The sequence below is a fragment of the Rhinopithecus bieti genome, unplaced genomic scaffold (assembly GCF_001698545.2).
Source record: "Rhinopithecus bieti isolate Rb0 unplaced genomic scaffold, ASM169854v2 scaffold_3737, whole genome shotgun sequence".
Classification (NCBI taxonomy): Eukaryota; Metazoa; Chordata; class Mammalia; order Primates; family Cercopithecidae; genus Rhinopithecus; species Rhinopithecus bieti.
This window is the reverse complement of record NW_016804103.1, coordinates 7,710-25,749: the sequence shown is the minus strand read 5'-3', so window position 1 is coordinate 25,749 and position 18,040 is coordinate 7,710. Positions and strand designations below refer to the sequence as shown.

Here is an 18,040-nt window from a genome sequence, read left to right as displayed (position 1 = left end):
TGACCCTCCCGGCCACGTGTGGGATATATTCTCCTGGTGTGCCTGTCTGCTTATAGCGCAGTATTGGGGTGGGAGTTACCCGATTTTCCAGGTGTTGTGTGTCTCAGTTCCCCTGGCTAGGAAAACGGATTCCCTTCCCCCTTGGCTTCCAGGTGAGGCAATGCCTCGCCCTGCTTCAGCTCTCGCTGGTCAGGCTGCAGCAGTTGACCGGCACTGATTGTCCGGCACTCCCTAGTGAGATGACCCCAGTACCTCAGTTGAAGATGCAGAAATCACCGGTCTTCTGTGTTGCTCGCGCTGGGAGTTGGAGACTGGAGCTGTTCCTATTCGGCCATCTTGCTCCGCCCCCCGTGTTACAGTTTTATCTCTTACATTTAGGTCTTTGATCCATTTCGAGTTCATTTTTGTGTATGGTGTGAAATATGGATCCAACTTTATTCTTTTGCATACAGATAGTAGTCATAGAATCATTTTTTGAAAAGACTCTTCCCCATGGAATTGTCTTGGCAAGTTTGTGAAACTCATTTGACCCTAAAAGGGGGTTTATCTCCAGTCTCTCACTTCTGTTTCATTAATCTATATATCTATCCTTGAGATTGAGAGTACTAGCTAGTAATTAACCAATTAAGAACTCTTTACTTGGCCGGGCACGGTGGCTCACTCTAGTAATCCCAGCACTTTGGGCGGCCAAGGTGGGTGGATCACGAGGTCAGGAGTTCGAGACCAGCCTGACCAATAAGGTGAAATTCCGTCTCTACTAAAAACACAAAAATTAGCTGGGCGTGGTGGCGCATGCCTGTAGTCCCAGCTGCTCAGGAGGCTCAGGCGGGAGAATGGCTTGAACTCAGGAGGCGGAGGTTGCAATGAACCGAGATTATGTTACTGCACTCCAGCCTGGGCGACAGAGCAAGACTCCGTCTCAAACAAAACAAAACCTCTTTGCTCAATACTCCTATTTAATAGCAATGATTGCTGCTAATGTGATTCTAATACTTTTTGGGCATGCCATTATTGCTTAATTTCAGAGCAAACTTTCTGGAACTGATAAACAATAAGCTCTTCTTAAGAAATTAAAGTACATTAAAATAAATTGCTTTCAGGGGTTCTTAAACAAGTTCAAGACCTCCTGGGTGTGATACATTTGAGGGAGAAATAGCTGGCCTAGTTCACTGGCCACATTAATCAGAAAGTCTCCCACCTTCTCTTTAGGGATAAGCACTCTCAAATATCATTACTAATAAGCTGGGGGAGGGCTGGGTTTCCACTCGCATCAGTTACTTTCTCTCCTCCGAGAAAATCTTGCAGCCGCTAGAATTTTGGGCCCCTTTGCTAGGAGGCAATTAACAAATTGCATTTTTACTCTCAAAGTTGAGAAAGAGTGGCCCATGCCCTGCCGGCACGCTTCCAACACGTCGCCCTGGCCTGAAGATGTCCACAGTCGGGTTCGCACCCCGTGGTCACCTAAGGCTTCCAGAGCGCCGGAGCCGGTGTACAGGACCTGCTCCTCCAGGGTCCCAATCTGGGTCTCCAGCGGTCCTTCCTGTCTACTTTCTTCTCGCGGCGCACCCCTTTGGGCCTTGTCTAAACAAGGGTACCGCTGGTCCGGAGTTGCATTTGTTCGCTCCCTCCTGGGTTCTGGCAGCGCTACATCCCCGGGGCTGCTCCGGGTTCTGGCCAGATAGCAGAGTCAGAGTCGAGACGCAAGTCCCCTGCGCCGGCCAAGGGTGCCGCTGGGACTCGCGCCGAGTGGGCGAAGGCGGGGACCAGAGGCTCCCGAGGTGGCGCAACGCGCACAGGTGGCGCCAGGCCAGGCCAGGCTCGGGCAGGTAAGGCTAGGTGTGGTCGGGAAGGGGCGGGCGGACCGGCCCCACCCCGCCTCGGTTCAGCAAGTGGGACAGCTTGTTGGGGCTCGCTTGGCAAGGGGACGCGGGGACAAGGTGCGCGGACGCAGGTACGGGAGGACGCGGCTGCGGGGACCTGGGGGCGCAGGACTAGGGCAGCAGGCCCGGCCCGCACGGCTTTCCCGGAAAGCGCTGCCCAGCGCCGCGGCGATGCCCTCGCTGTGGAGAGAAATCCTCTTGGAGTCGCTGCTGGGTAAGCCGAAGCGCCTCCCAGCGCGTTTGCTGGTGCCAGCTCTCCCGGCCCTGTCCAGAGCCGCGGTGCTAGGCCAGGTTGGCTGAGTTCGGGTAGGAGGAAAAGGGCGCTCCGTGCCCAGAGTGGAGATGCTTATCGTCCCCTGGGAACTTTTCCTACTGAAGGGAATAAAGGAAAAGACCTAGATGGAAGTCCTCAAACTGAGTTTGCGAGGCGCCCGCAGAAGACGCCGTCGCCCGAGTTCCCAGCAGCTCTGGGTTTGTGCCCAAGGAGCGCGAATTCCCCTCCTGTCGGCCTTGACCCGGCGAGGCCGGTATAGTCCCCAAAGACCCCCACTCGTGGCCCTTAAGTTTAACTTAATACAATTCAGTGCTGAACTTTAAAATTCAGAAGGAAAGGGGCACCCGTTTTCCCCAGGAGCTGTAGGTGAACACCCGGCGGCAGCTGCTGCCGTGGGCTGGGCCCAGGACAAGTGGCCCCGGTGTCGGCTGCACACTTGGGCATTTGGCGAAAAACATCGGACTCGAGTCTCATGTGCTCTCTCACCAGCTTTACAAAATCCCAAGGACAATTTTATTGGTGTAATTCTGTCGGAGCTGTGTGAGTAATAAAATCAAAGTTCCCAGACAAACATTTGGGATATTGCTGGAATCCCAGGTTCGTTACAAAACAAAGATCCCTCTGGTGTGGGTGGGGCGCCTTCCTGAGAACTTGATTTTCTGGGAGCTAGTAATTCTCAGGAGGGCTTCAGATTATTATTTTTTTTTCTGGCTCAGCCTGTATCTATAAGTTGGGAGATGTACAGTGCCTAGCATTCAATAAGTACCTCAGGTGCTAGTACTCAGTGCACTTGATCTCAGTTAATCCTCCCAACAACTCTGAAGGGGTTGAAAGTTTTGCAGACTAAGAAGCGGAGTTGGAAAGTCAGTTGGCAGAAAGTTCCCACACCTAGTAGTTAGAGGGGCTACCTTTGGACCCAGGCTGCTTAGAGTTATGGCAACTCTGACGTTTGCTACTTGTGTAACCTTAGGTACTCATTTATCTTTCTGAGTCTCAGGGTTTTGCTTGTTGTTTTGTTCTTTCTTAGTTAGTTTTTGCATTTATAAGAGGCGAGTGGAAATACTAGCCATCTCATAGCATAGGGGGCTGTATAAGGAATGAGACAGATGTTCCGTGTTTAATACTTAGCACCAATCCTAGTGCGTGGCAAGTGCCCATAGCGTTAATTATCATCATTGCTCAAGATTATACAGCGGTTGTCGGCAGAGGTGCAACTTACTTCAGATCTGGGTATTCCACTACCCTGCACTGCCTCCTAAGGTTTGGACTGAAAATGGTCTACTCAAGGGAATGACTGCTGCCTCACTCAAGTGTTTTGGGTGTAGTCTGGGGTTGCAGGAAGGAGTCCTGCTGCTTGCTGCCCTTTTGGACTCTCACAATATTTTTCATTATACAGGGGACAATGTAGGTAAGAAAATTTTGTCAGTCAGGGTCCTGACGGGAAGCCAAATTCAACTCAGATGGTCCAAATGAATAGGACTTAATAAAGAGATTGTCTACAGCCATATAGGCAAGGAACAAGCAAGGGATGCTGAGAGACTCATGGCAGCAGGAAGCCATCCTCTACCAGGGCCTGATGTGAGGAGGGGGGGAATACGTACGTTTCACCAGAAATTTCACTTCTGGGAATATATCCTACGGGTATACTCAGAGTCATGCATTACATATTGACATTTCACTAGGAAATTGCCATCACTTTTCTGTCCGTCGGTCTCTTAAGGCACAACACAGTCAGTGCAGCGAGTTCTGCGAATCCCTACACAGGTGTAGTGCTCTTGTTTTGTTTCCTGTCAGTGGAAACAACTGGAACCCAGTTCAGGCCAGAGTCATAAAGAAGAATGGCCAGCCCTAGTGGCTGGAGTGGAGGGATAGGGCTATTGTTAGAAACAATGCCGAAGTTACACTTTCTCTCTTTAACTTTTTTTTTTTGTAGGATATATTTCTTGGTCTCTCTACCATGACCTGGGACCGATGATCTATTACTTTCCTTTGCAAACACTAGAACTCACTGGGCTTGAAGGTTTTAGTATAGCGTTCCTTTCTCCAATATTCCTAACAATTACTCCTTTCTGGAAATTGGTTAACAAGAAGTGGATGCTAACCCTGCTGAGGATGATCACTGTTGGTAAGATTTAAAAGAGTTTCTTTAATTTTTTTGTTTTAGTTAAAAATCAAGTGAGATTATGTAGACTGTTCTTTGAAAGCTAAATGTTTGAATTTAAAAAATCAAATATTTCTTTTTCCCTTACCACTACCTAAGAAGAGCTTTAGTAATTGGAAGACTAGACTGAAAGTCAATGTGTTTTACATTTACAATGTTTTGCCAGACTAGAAAGACCTAAAATCATTGAAATGAGTAGGGGAAAGATACTTTAAATAACTGATCAACTCTTGAATATATTGTGTTTTCTTTCCATCTGTGACATAACACTCAGGAGCCATTTTAAAAGTTTGTTAAATAATAATTCACAAGAAATGTGAAGATTATGATGACAAACACCACAGTAAGCAGTCAAACAAGAAACTAGGAAAAATACTTGCAACTCTTCCAAAGGGCTAATTTCTGTAATATATAGAGTTCCCACAAACCAATAATAAAAGAGACCAACAACTCAATAGAAAAGGGGGCACAGGATCTGATCAATTCACTGGAAAGGAAATACAATGATTTGATTAAAAATGGAATCAAATGTATAGATCATAAATTATACACATACAGATATGCTTATCTATAGTTTGACAAGTAGATCAGCAAAGAATAGTCTGACTGCACTGTGCAGTCAGGGTGGGGAAACAGGCACTCATACATTGCTGGTGCGTGTCCATTGGCACAACCTCTATGGAGAATAATTTAGTAGTATTATCAAAATTACAAATAAGCACATTTCACCAGAAATTCTACTTCTAGAAATATATCCTGCAGATATACTCACAGTCATGTGTTGCATGGTGACATTTCACTACGACACTGCCATCGCTTTTCTGAAGGCACAACACAGTCAGTGCATTGACTTCTGTGGATCCCCACAAAGGTATAGAGCTCTTGTTTTGTTTTGTGTCAGTAAAGATGAAGTCTCGCTATGTTGCTCAGCTGGTCTCGAACTCCTGAGCTCAAGCCATTCTCCCTGGCCTCCCACAGTGCTGAGATTATAGGTGTGAGCCACTGCTCATGGCCTAGAGCTCTTGTTTTTAAAACAACTCAGACTCAGAAGGATAGTGGTAAAAACTCCTGAAAAGTGTGCCCTTTACAAAGTTGGTGTCCATAGGAATTGAAAGACGTGTCAAATGGTCTTGAACTTTTCAGCTCCAGAAATAACAAATTAAGTTTCCTATCCTGAACTGAGTATATAGTAATTGATTTCAAATGGCATTGGCTTACAGTATCCTTCCATGACCCACCATAGCTCTGAGTCTTGCAAGATTCATTTTCTTATCACACTTCAGGTTGATTTTATGGGAGTGATCTCATAGGTGATACTTTCTTGTCACCTTTGGTGCTGCCTATGTTGACCTTACCTATACATCCACAGACTGAGTGGAAACTCGGACAGTTTCCATTACTTTAATCCATTTTTGGCCCAGTAACTTCTGGTGACTGTAAGGGATGTGATATAAAATAAGTTTGGGGTAGATATTCTATTTTATTTCTATGCTTCCTGTTCTCTTTTCACTTTCTTCCTCCATGAAAACCTATCACCTTGAGCAGAAGTAGAATTATATTTGGAAATATGAAATAGGTAGGGAACATTACTCAGAGTTGAGGAGGAAGTGGCCAATCTCTGCTAAATGCTGCTCCAGGTGACCATTGAGCTTTGTTTTTGCTAAACAGAGGCTGAAGTAAGCCATGACTTGCTTTAAAACTCCCTTCAAATGCTTCTTAAGGACATGAAACAACTTTGTTTTTAGAGTCCTGAGATATTCTTATATAAATACAGAGAGGGTATGAGCGTTACATGCCATCTCACTTCTGGCACCTCAGATACTCTAGGTTAATTAAACCAGTTCATACTCCTATCAATTTAGATTATTTTTGACCCACCAGGATGGCTATAATCAAAAAAGACAGACAATAATAAGTGTTGGCAAGGATGTGGAGAAATGGGAACCTTCACACATTACTGGTAGAAATGTAAGAAATGTAAAATGGCACAGCTGCTTTGGCAAAGTGTAACAGAAACAGTTATCATATGATCTAACAACTCTATTCCTTGGTATATACCCAAGAAAAACAGAAGCATCTGTTCACACATAAACTTATACACAAATCTTCATAGCAGCATTATTCATGAGAGCCACAAAATGGAAACAACCTAAATGCCCATCAACTGATACATGGATAAACAAAATGTAGTATATACATGCAATGGAATATTATGTAGCTATGAGAAGTAATGAAACACTGATACATGCTACAACCTGGATGCACCCTGAAAACATTATGGTAAGAGAAAGAAGGCAGTCACAAAAGGCCACATATTGTACACTTTAATATGAAATGTCCAGAACAGGAAAAATTCGTAGAGACAGAAAATAGATTAGTGGTTGCCAGAGGCTAGGGGATGTGGAGAGAAGGGAATGAGAAGTGACCTGCTAATGGGGATGTGGCTTCTTCTTGGGGTGATGAAATTTTTCTGGAATTTGATAGTGGTGATTGTTGCACAACTTTATGAGTATACTAAAATCATTGAATTGTATATTTTAACATGGTGACTTTTATGATATGTGAATTGTATTTCAATAAAAATTTTAAATACATATATAAAATTATACATCAACTATGTCTTCTTGAGTATAAAGATGGTATCAGATAACATTCATCAAATGCAGATTATGGAGTTCCAATCCATGCTTGCCAGGACTGCTTAGCTCTCCCTATTTTGTTTGTAGGCAGCATAGCCTCATTCCAGGCTCCAAATGCCAAACTTCGACTGATGATTCTTGCACTTGGGGTGTCTTCCTCGCTGATAGTGCAAGCTGTGACTTGGTGGTCAGGAAGTCGTTTGCAAAGGTATGGTTAATGTTTCATGTACTTATAGTCAGTTACCAAAGGGAAACCTGGGGCCAGGAGTTCCAGGTTATAGTTTTTACCTTCCATACGGTCTTGTTGAAGTCTCCTTTTTTTCCTTTTCCCAAAACAAGGACGTGAACACTTGCCATCAATCTCAATAAGGTTTTGAAAATTAAAGAATTATAGCAAGTTGCTTAAGTTGCTATATAGAGGCTAAGTCACGTTCATTATTGCAGATTACCAACAAGACTATTTCAGCTACTTATTCTATGAAACTGTGAAATTCATGATGGACATAGTACATTGAGTCCACATAAAAAGTGTTTAAAAATACTTTTGCACTTACAGGTACCTCAGAATTTGGGGATTCATTTTAGGACAGATTGTTCTTGTTGTTCTACGCATATGGTACACTTCACTAAACCCAGTCTGGAGTTATCAGATGTCCAACAAAGTGATACTGACATTAAGTGCCATAGCCACACTTGATCGTATTGGCACAGGTAATATAGTAACTTTGGAATTTTCTCTTTTGCAGAGCTTACATTTCCTATGTGAATGTTCCACATCTTGGAAAGAAAATCTATAAAAGTAATCTTTCTGCATTATATCTATATTTCAGCTTTTTCTTCCTCTGAAATAATAATTGGTGCAACCAGTGGGCTATTTGCTAAGCAGGAGGCACATTTTCCTTGCCTGTACAGACAGAGGGTGAAAATAAAATACCATCACTGGTTTGTAGCACCGTGGCAGTGGGAGACGGGAACCAGGCCTTATACCCCAGCTCTCATTCGGCTCTGTCTTCCTCCTCCTTCCCCCTGGTCAGGGCTGTCTAGGATGGGATTCTCCATCCTCCACCTCCACACTGACCCAGTACATCTGTAACACTAAGGAAAGTTTCTGTGACCTATAGCTGTCCCTGGAACTTCCTGTGTTTTTTTCTTCCAGAGGTCTGAAGCTCCAAATCTAAGACTTGAAAAGAAAGGAAACCTTGCATATGCATACCAACTTTCCAATCACCTGTATCTCCCAGGGGCCAGCTTTCTCTGACACAGAAACATGCCCAGCTTGGAGTTTGTTTTATAAACCAACCCGAGACTCTTCTAAAAAGAAGGGAGAAGTATTAGTGGATTCTAGTTAACTTGCTCCTAGCTTTTTGTGTAACTCTCAGTGAGTCACTGTTCTGTAACTACAAGGTGAAATATCACAGATTAATGGAAGTTTAGAGGGTATCGGCTCACCACAAACAAAGTGCTTGTATAATTTCCCCTGTGCCCCCTAGTTTGGCATGAAATGAGAATAGAGGGAAATTATGTCAGTAAATTGACCACATGATATTAATAGCAGAAGACTTAGAACTTGGTCTGGTCCCCTAACATATGTTTTACATTCATATCTAGAGGCAGAGACTCGGGCAGCCCATTTCACAGGTACAGCTTGATAAAGATCTGAACTTCAGGGTACTGTTCACATTTCCTGACTTTTCTTCTATCTGGCCTCTGTTTTAAATGTATGTGACCCAGTTCCTGGCTGGCAGTCCCTTCCTCCATTTCTGCTCTGTGCCTTTCTTTATAAAACTGACTGTTCATCATGCACCTTCTCAGCCTATCTGAGCATACCAAGTATTTTTTGTAGTTTCCTTTGAAGATTTGTTGGGTCCTGTGTGGGGGTGGGGTCACCCACTGTCATACACTGCATTTCACTCAGCAAATTCAGTTTAGATGGCTCTTTTTCCTCAAAACTCTCTGCTCAGCCCCCATACCCCTGGCCTCCCTTCTGTCACTACCGCCCTCCCCCACTCCATCCCATCCCCACTGCTCTCAGCTCTGCCCCTCCTCCCTCTGATCCTGTTAATGTCAGAGAAGCTTTCTTGGGAAATTAGACTGCCAGTCATACAGTCAGACCCTAAGACCTTCCTTCCATCCTGTAGAGGGTAGGATGGGGGTCACAAAGTGTCTGCCCAATATGCTCTCTCTATTTCTATGAAGGAGTCCTCCTGCTGGCATCTTCTCCAGTTGTTACAGTTTTGTGTGTAAAGTCATTACTGTGATGAATTGGACCTCTTGGCTAAATAGTACCAAGGAGCTACAATGCCTAAGCTCCAATCCCAGGTTCCTAGGTTCTCTTTATTAGCTGTGTGAACTTGGAAAGGCTACCTGATCTCTCTGGGTCTGTTTTCTTGTTTTTGAGACTGAGTTTCACTCTTGTTTCCTGGGCTGGAGTGCAGTGTTGCAATCTCGGCTCACTGCAACCCCCACCTCCCAGGTTCAAGTGATTTTCCTGACTCTGCCTCCCGAGTAGCTGGGATTACAGGTGTCTGCTACTGTGCCTGGCTAATTTTTTTTTTTTTTTTTTTTTGTATTTTTAGTACAGACAGGTTTCACCATGTTGACCAGGCTGGTTTCAAACTCCTGACCTCAGGTGATCCACTCGTCTCGGCCTCCCAAAGTACAGGGATTACAGGCACGAGCCACTGCATCCTGCCCTGTTTTCTAATCTGTAAAATAGGATTAATAGTAGAGCCTACCTCATAAAGTTGTTGTGAAAGTTAAATGAGTTAATATAAAGTCAATATACAGGGCTCGGAAGAGGGGTTGGTGCACAGTGGCTGCTCAATCAATGCACTGCATCCACAGAGGGTTAGATGACAGCCCTGTTCTTTGGGAGGAAGCAGCCTGTGTACTGGAAATGTTCCACTCAATTTGTACATTTGTTCTCGGACACTTTTTCTGCAATGCCTTAACTTCACATGAAGCAAATAATTTTCTGCATTTTCACCTGTTGAATTCCAAAATGCCTTTTCTCCCTTAAACCATTCCTTATCTGGCCTGCATGGAATTATCTCTCCCACTAAATAGCTGTCAGCATGTTTAGCTTCGTAGTTTAGTTGCATGTCTCATCTCCTCTTCTGAAGTAAGCTTCTTGAAGCCAAATACCATTTCTTCCTTAATGTCTGCTAAATATAGGGTGCAAATTTCCATATAACTAAACTTTTTCCATATATGTATTTTTAAATTCTAGATGGTGACTGCAGTAAACCTGAAGAAAAGAAGACTGGCGAGGCAGCCACGGGGATGGCCTCTAGACCCAGCTGGCTGCTGGCAGGGGCTGCCTTTGGTAGCCTTGTGTTCCTCACCCACTGGGTTTTTGGAGAAGTCTCTCTTGTTTCCAGATGGGCAGTGAGTGGGCATCCACATCCAGGGCCAGATCCTAACCCATTTGGGTGAGTTTGGATTTGAAAGCAATCACAAAATTGGCAGTTATACCTGGAGAAAGCAATGCCTCCTTTGTCAGACAGCTAGGTCTGTGCTAGCCAGATATTTCATACCCACTCTCCCTAGATATCAGAATATGGCATGAAATTATTGTGTGCTCTGGAGAGAAAGGCACTGGAAGGGTCTTTTCCCCTGTGCAGAAGGATTGCTGAAAAGTAGATGTGGGAGGCCCAATGGTTGCTCACAGCTAAATAAGAGGTTTCCAGAGCTTCAGCATAGACATCCCGAGGAATGCTTGCACAGAAGAACATTCTCAGTGGCGGGAGAGGAGCAGCACTCCCTGGCCATTTCCTCCAGACCCTCTGGTTATGGTTATGGGCATTTAGTAGGACAAGACCACAGTCCCCTGAGGAGACTAGGTTGACTGCCTGGGGCACAGATCTCTATTCTCAGCGAAGGAGGGCAGCCCCAGGAGATCCCTGCATCTTCTGGTACTTTCTTGTTCCAGCCGTGGGACACACAGGGAGTTAGTAGTCTGGAGTCAAGTGCTGGTCCTTGTGTTTTGTCCTTATTAACCCTCTCTCTACTCTTCCTGACACATCTTTCTCTTGTAACTGGCTCCATCTCTTCTTGCAAAAAAATTGGAGCAACTCTTAAAAGATCTGCCTCCGATATCTTTTCTCTCTTGTAGTGCTCAATTCTTACAATTGAAGGCATGCAGCTGCCTACTGGATCTTTCCCCAGCAGGGATCTGGGCATATCCCACAGGCTTGTCAACCTCAGCCTGTCCAAATCTGAACTCAGTATTTCCCAGTCCTCCACGCATGTTCTTCTTCCCCCATGCCCAGGTCCACTTTGTCTGTCCACCTCATTATCCAAACCTGAAACCAAGAGTTCGCCCAGAATTCTCCATCTTCCTCATTTTCTCCAACTCAGTTCTGTGACTTCTTTTAGATTAAACCCTTCCTCTCTATCCCTAAGCACATCTGCCTTAGTGGAGTCCTCACCATTTTTTCATTCAGGCTATTACTGTTGTCTCCTAATTGTCTCTCTTTAGCAGAATCTTCTCCACATGGCTCCAGAATGATCTCTGTAAAATGCAAATCTGATTCCACCACTCCTTTACTCATAAGCTCTCAGCAGTTTCCCCCACAATACACTGGGAAAATACTGCCCCTAATTCTCCCACATGAGGCAGGATCTGGTCCCCTACTTACCTTTCCAAATGCGTTCTAATCTTATCCTCCTGCTTCACCTGAGCCAAACCCACTTGCGGTTCTCTGGAAGTGCCAAACTCTTCCAGTCCCCCCACTGCCTGGGCTTGCTTTACTGTCTTGATGTCCTGGTAAGCCCTACTCCCTTCAAAACCCAGCTCAAACATTTCTCTGTGAATTCTTCTCTTATTACTACAGGGGATCCCTTCTTTATGCCACATACTATAATACTTTGAATCAATCAATTTTTGTGTATGTGTTATATATGTGTGTACACACACACACATATATATGTATCTGTTAGAAACTTTATTATTCTGTATTACAGATTTTAAAAAATGTCTTTCTTCCTGTCCAGATACTAAGCCCCTTGAGGGCAGGGAATGGGAAAATGAATGAATATTGATTGCTTACTCTGTGTCAAGTACTGAACAAGGACGTTTGAAAATATTATTTCATTTAGAGTCTGTATCTTCCTCCATATCTGGGAGGAAGGCAGAGAAGAAAGAAAGGAACAAAAGGACAGAGGGGAAGGAAGAAGTTTATTCCTACGTGTTAAAGCTTAGTTTCCAGAGTTACTTGTGAGAACAAGCATATGTTTTGTGGCAGAGTAAAGGAAGAATTTTAATTGTAAATGGTGAGTCCTGGTAGCCAGGAGAAACTCACCATTCAACTCTGGGCCAATCATGTTACATCCCTGGCCTTGCCTTTCTCACAAGAAGAATGTAACTAAACTTCAGGGGGAAACTTTCTCACATATATAAAATGAGGGTTTGCTTTTCAGACATTTCCTAATCCTGTATGTTAGAGTGAGACATTGAAGATGGAAATGCAACTCACAAGACCAGCATTTCCCAAACTGTGCTGGTTTGGGAAGACACAGCGTCTTCCCTGTGAGATGCTGGTTTCTTGAGATGTTAATGAGAAAAAGAAAATGCTTCTACATCAAATAGGTTGAGGAAATAGTACATTTCAATCTTCCTTTCTTTGTACTTCACAGTGCATATCAGCATATTAGAGACGTTTGGAGGTTTCCCAAAGTTATTTGAACATGGAATTCTCCTTTAGAACATCTATTAATACCTGACAGAGTAGGCGTGTTTCTCAGAACCAGCTTGAGAAATGTTGCGTTAGACCATCATCGCTCACCCTCATCACAGTAGGAATTGCTTTCTGAAATTCACCAGATTATACTTAAGGAAATGGTTCATAGGTATGTTTGATGGGGAAAAGGTGAGAGGGAGGCCCCGAAGGTGCTGAAAGGCCTTGGGAAACCAAAGGAGCAGTGTCGTCTGTGGCCCTGGGAGGACAAGGGAGGACAAACTGTGTCTTGGTCACATGTTCTGGCTTCTCCTTAGCCCACGCCAACACTAGTGACCTCATCACTCTTAGTGTTCTGTAGCACTTTCTGCCTTCTGATAATCTTCATTATTATTAGGTCTCACTATTTTGTCCAGGCTGGTCTCAAACTCCTGACCTCAAACGGTCCTCCCACCTCTGCCTCCCAAAGTGCTGGTATTACCGTCATGAGTCGCTCTGCCTGGCCCTATCTGCATTATTTATTAATGGTGTTTATTATAAGTCTCCCCCACCGGAATGTGAGCTCTATGGGAGAAAGGGATCGTTGTTCATTGATGCATCCCAAACACCTAGAACAGAGCCTGGCACATGGTGGGCACTCAAAAATATTTGTTGTTGATTTGGCAGTAGAAAAATACCCACACTGTCCTTCATGGCCTCTTCTCACATCTGGTCTTCTGTAGCCCCAGGGTCATTCTTACACAGGTAGAAGCAGGTAGTAATACGGCTACGAGCCTCACCTCAGAGCCTGAGGACCATTTCAGATTCTTAGTCCTATGTGGGCTACTGTGTTTGACCTCAAGCAGGTTACTTATGTGCTCTTTCCCCCAGTATTCTCCTCTGCAAAATGGGGATTATATTAGCATTTACCTTACAGGTGCATGAGAATTAAATGAATAATAATTACAGGGGAAAATCTTAAAATAGTGCCTAGTATATAGTGTATGCTATGTTTTTGAACCTAATTTATGTGACAGCTACTTAAATGAGTCCTATGTTCTAGCTATTATTATTTCTGGGTTTCCTTCTAAAGTTTAGTTATATTTCTTTTTTCCTCCTTTTGCAACTTTTTGCCAAAATAGCAAAATAATAAAATCATTTGTGGTTGTTTTAAAAGACACACTGACAAACTGACACTGGTCTTGGGAAGGCAGAGACTCTAGGCAAGAGCAGTATTGAGGTAGAGGAAAGAAAGAAAAAAAAGCAAACTAAATAGAAACCATTCCAATGAGTTTTTCTTTTTGTTCTTGGCAGAGTCATTTAAAATGTTACATGACCAACATGGACTGCACTTTAATAGTCTGAGAAAGCTTGGTTACTGCGTTTACATGATAAGTTGGCAGATAGCATTGATCTCATGGCGGAGTTTTTATTCCTTCTCTGTTCTGAATGTGTATAATATTGGCTCCCAGTGGGCTCTCATGATCTCACCGGTTGTTCCACACACATTATTTCTTATATGTAACCAGAGGTGGGAGGTATATTTCTATTTTATATTCGGGATGATGAAATATTACTAATGTCACATGTCTCAGAGCATGTCCTTTTTCACAGAGGTGCAGTACTGCTGTGCTTGGCAAGTGGATTAATGCTTCCAGCTTGTTCATGGTTTCGTGGTGCTGGTTTGATCTGGTGGGTTACAGGTATGTGGAATTTACCTGCAGATAGACCATCACTGAGCTTGGTTATCCAGTTTGTTTACAAGCATGCACAACTCAACTGAAAGTAGGTACAACCATATAAATATGTACTGTGGCCAAATGGGCTGTTGCAACCAGCAGCAGCAACTATAACGCAGATGTCACCAAGGTCACTGGTGACTGCTTGCTCTGAGTTCCTGCTTCCTTCTACCTCCGCCTCCCCTTCCTCCTGTGGCTGTGCTGCTTTCCTGGACTACACTACCATAATACTACCTACTCTTAAAAATACATAAACAAGGCACATGTGTTAAGTAGCAGATTCATACAAATTCTTGATTTTTAATTAAAAAAATTTTATTTGTATAAATTTATGGGGTACAAGTGAGATTGATTGATTGATAATTTTTAAGTTCAGGGGTACATATGTAGGTTTGTTATATAAGTAAACTTGTGCAATGGGGGCTTGTTGTACAGATTATTTTGTTACCCAGGTAATAAGCCTAGTACCCGTTATTCTTCCTGATCTTCTCTCTCCTTCTACCCTCCTCTGGTAGACCCCAGTGTCTGTTGTTCCCCTCTTTGTGTCCATGTGTTCTTATCATTCAGTTCCCACTTAATGAGAACATGTAGCATTTGGTTTTCTGTTCCTCCATTAGTTTGCTAAGGATAATGGCCTCAAAGACCTGACCCATCTTTTCCCAGCTCCATCCATGTTCCTGCAAAGGGTATGATCTCATTCTTTTTTATAACTGCGTAGTATTCCATGGTGTATATTACCACATTTTCTTTATCCATTTTACCATTGATGGGCATTTAGGTTGATTCCATGTCTTTGCTACTGCGAATAGCGCTGCAATGAACATATGCGTGCATGTGTCTTTATGGTAGAACAATTTATATTCCTTTGGGTACGTACCCAGTAATGGGATTGCTAGGTCAAATGGTGATTCTGTTTTGGGGAATTTTCACACTGTTTTCCAAAATTGTTAGATTAATTTCCACTCTCACTAGCAGTGTATAGGTGCATAGATTGGGTAGTGGTCAAGTCAGAGTTCTTAGGCGATCCCTCACCTGATGGATAGAGTGGACCCGTTAAGTAATTCTCATGAATAGCAGATTTTACTGAGGAGATGAGGGCCGTGCATTGCCATGTTGCTAATTGCCAGACTTCTTTCACTCTTCAAGATTCCTTGCTTTTCTGTGTTTCAAAAATGCCCTTTAGAATTCCATGATGAAGCTCCATTTCCCTTTCTCCTTTACATGTAACAGTGGAGCTCCCAGCCTTCCACCCAGTTTTAGGGTCCATGTCTGCTTACTCAAAGACCTGACCCATCTTTTCCCAGTTACACCCTTTAAGACCCCAGAAGTATCAGTGAAGACAATCATGTTTTGGGCCGCCCTCTTCCCTCTCCCCTAGTCTTTGTGAAGAGGAGGGAGCATTGTACTTATTTTCCTATAATAGAATTATGCCAGCCCTCCTCCTTTCCCTTAAAAGGCAGTATTTAATGATTATAGTCAGGTTTGCTGACTCTAAGTAAAAAAACCACTTTATTATATAGCAAATACTATATTTGGTTTATATAGCAAATACTATATTTGGTTTATGTGAAGAGAGATGAGATGTTGTTAATACATGTTAATTAAGCTGGTGATTCAGAGTGGTACACTAGATGCTGTGTTTGAGAGACTGTATCAGTAATAGAAGATTTAGGATGACAACATAACAAGTGAATTTCTGTACATCATAAGCGCCATCACATTTGCCTGGAAATGTATGTGTAATCCAGATACATGGCTAAATCGATGAGGTTAGCCAGGTCCTCTTCCTCCTGGAGCTATGTGAATACACTATTGCAGTCTTGTTGAGCTGTTTGTACTTGCTCGTGTAGTTTTTGATAGGCATTGTATTTGGAGCCTGTGGAGGTTTGTGTGTACGTGGGAGTAATCTTTCTTCTCATCAGAGGGTTTATTTGTGAGATTCCTCAGGGAAAGAGCCAGGAAAATTTGTCAATGCTGAGTTTGCATTGAGCATATACAGAAGCTTCTTAATCTGCATATAACTTGGAAAAGGAAAAAGAAATGCATTGAGCATTTGTTCAGCATTTATATCATGCCTTTTCTCATAAAGTATAAGCAAAGTGCTTATTGAGCAGGTAGTTAACAGCTTCATTTTAACCTTAAGAACACAGAGAAATAGACTGTCAGTTAAAGAACAGAAAAGCTGTGAACCTATAGTGTTATACTTATTTCCCCAGACAAGTAAGGTCATATCCTTGAGAGTCAAACCTAATCTAGTTTTGCTGTCTCTCTGGAGTATTAAATAGTAGCTTTAAAGACTCTAAGAGAAGCAGATTTAAGGCTTCTAGAAGGCTGTTTGCAGTAGAAGAAAGCAGGGCCATAATTCACCAGCTTCATTTTCCTTTCTGATCACTTATTCACTTGCAATAAGTTGGAGCGCAAGCTTAATTGTCTGGAGGTGGTGCCCACTTTTCACTGTGATTCATCTCTGGAAACCACACAATAAACCAAGCTGTGGCCAAAGGAATCCTGTTTTCCCACTGTACAGTTTAAGTTGACAATCCCAACTGGAGACTCAGCATGAAATTAATTATGGCAGTGACTGAACAATTTCATACAAGCAAAGATACAGGTGCTTTAAATGTTGATAGCAGTTAAATTAGTAAAGCCAGAGTTCTATTTTTAAAAAAGGCTAGATATAGTAAACACATTGATAGGACCCCATTGTACTGTAGTGTTCGGATAATTTTACTACATGGAAAACTTGATTTATTGAAAACTTATATGTGAGTTATTATAACTGTTATTGAAATAGTTACCATTACTTCCACTTGATGTCTTTGATGTTGTACAGGTTTGGGGGAGATTATTGGGAAGGCTCAAACAAAAGCAGTTAAGGAATACAGTTAAGTGAAAAAGGTAAAGTGACTAACAGTCATATCACATGCTACCATTGGTGTACAAAAAGGAAGGGAAATGCATGCACATATATATTTCTTTGTATGTGTAGAGTATCTCTGGAAGGATACAAAGGTAAGTGCTTACACTGGATTGGTTGCCTTCACTAAGGGGAACTAATGGGTGATGGGACAGAAAGTCCCTTTTGTAGCATTTGAATTCTAATTTTGAATTTATAACCTACTTAAACAGTACAATTTTGGCAGATTTAAGATGTAGAGCCTATTTAAAATAGAAATAAAATGATAACAGTCAAGATAAATTTGAGAGATGTTTTCATTCCCTCTAGATAATTCTCTGTAGTAAGACAAAGAGAACAATATTATTCTTTTTTTTTTTTTTTTTTACTATTTACTTTTCTTTTTTTAAATTTTATTTATTTTTATTATACTTCAAGTTCTAGGGTACATGTGCATAACGTGCAGGTTTGTTGCATATGTATACTTGTGCCATGTTGGTGTGCTGCACCCATCAACTCGTCAGCACCCATCAATTCATCATTTATATCATGTATAACTCCCCAATGCAATCCTTCCCCCCTCCCCCCTCCCCATGATAGGCCCCAGTGTGTGATGTTCCCCTTCCCGAGTCCAAGTGATCTCATTGTTCAGTTCCCACCTATGAGTGAGAACATGCGGTGTTTGGTTTTCTCTTCTTGTGATAGTTTGCTAAGAATGATGGTTTCCAGCTGCATCCATGTCCCTACAAAGGACGCAAACTCATCCTTTTTTATGGCTGCATAGTATTCCAGGT

General features: G+C 42.8%; 1 protein-coding gene across 1 annotated transcript in view; it reads left to right on the top strand.

The window, feature by feature from the left end:
- Positions 1 to 1,874: 1,874 nt before the first annotated feature.
- Positions 1,875 to 18,040, top strand: part of CWH43 (cell wall biogenesis 43 C-terminal homolog) — a gene marked incomplete at its 3' end in the record, with an annotated part of 23,224 nt that continues 7,058 nt past the window's right edge. The window contains exons 1-6 of the mRNA XM_017864058.1: positions 1,875 to 2,094; positions 4,088 to 4,279; positions 7,042 to 7,162; positions 7,511 to 7,665; positions 10,184 to 10,385; positions 14,226 to 14,314. Of these exons, the coding sequence (XP_017719547.1) occupies positions 2,052 to 2,094; positions 4,088 to 4,279; positions 7,042 to 7,162; positions 7,511 to 7,665; positions 10,184 to 10,385; positions 14,226 to 14,314 (802 nt within the window). The remainder of the gene's footprint in view (positions 2,095 to 4,087; positions 4,280 to 7,041; positions 7,163 to 7,510; positions 7,666 to 10,183; positions 10,386 to 14,225; positions 14,315 to 18,040) is intronic.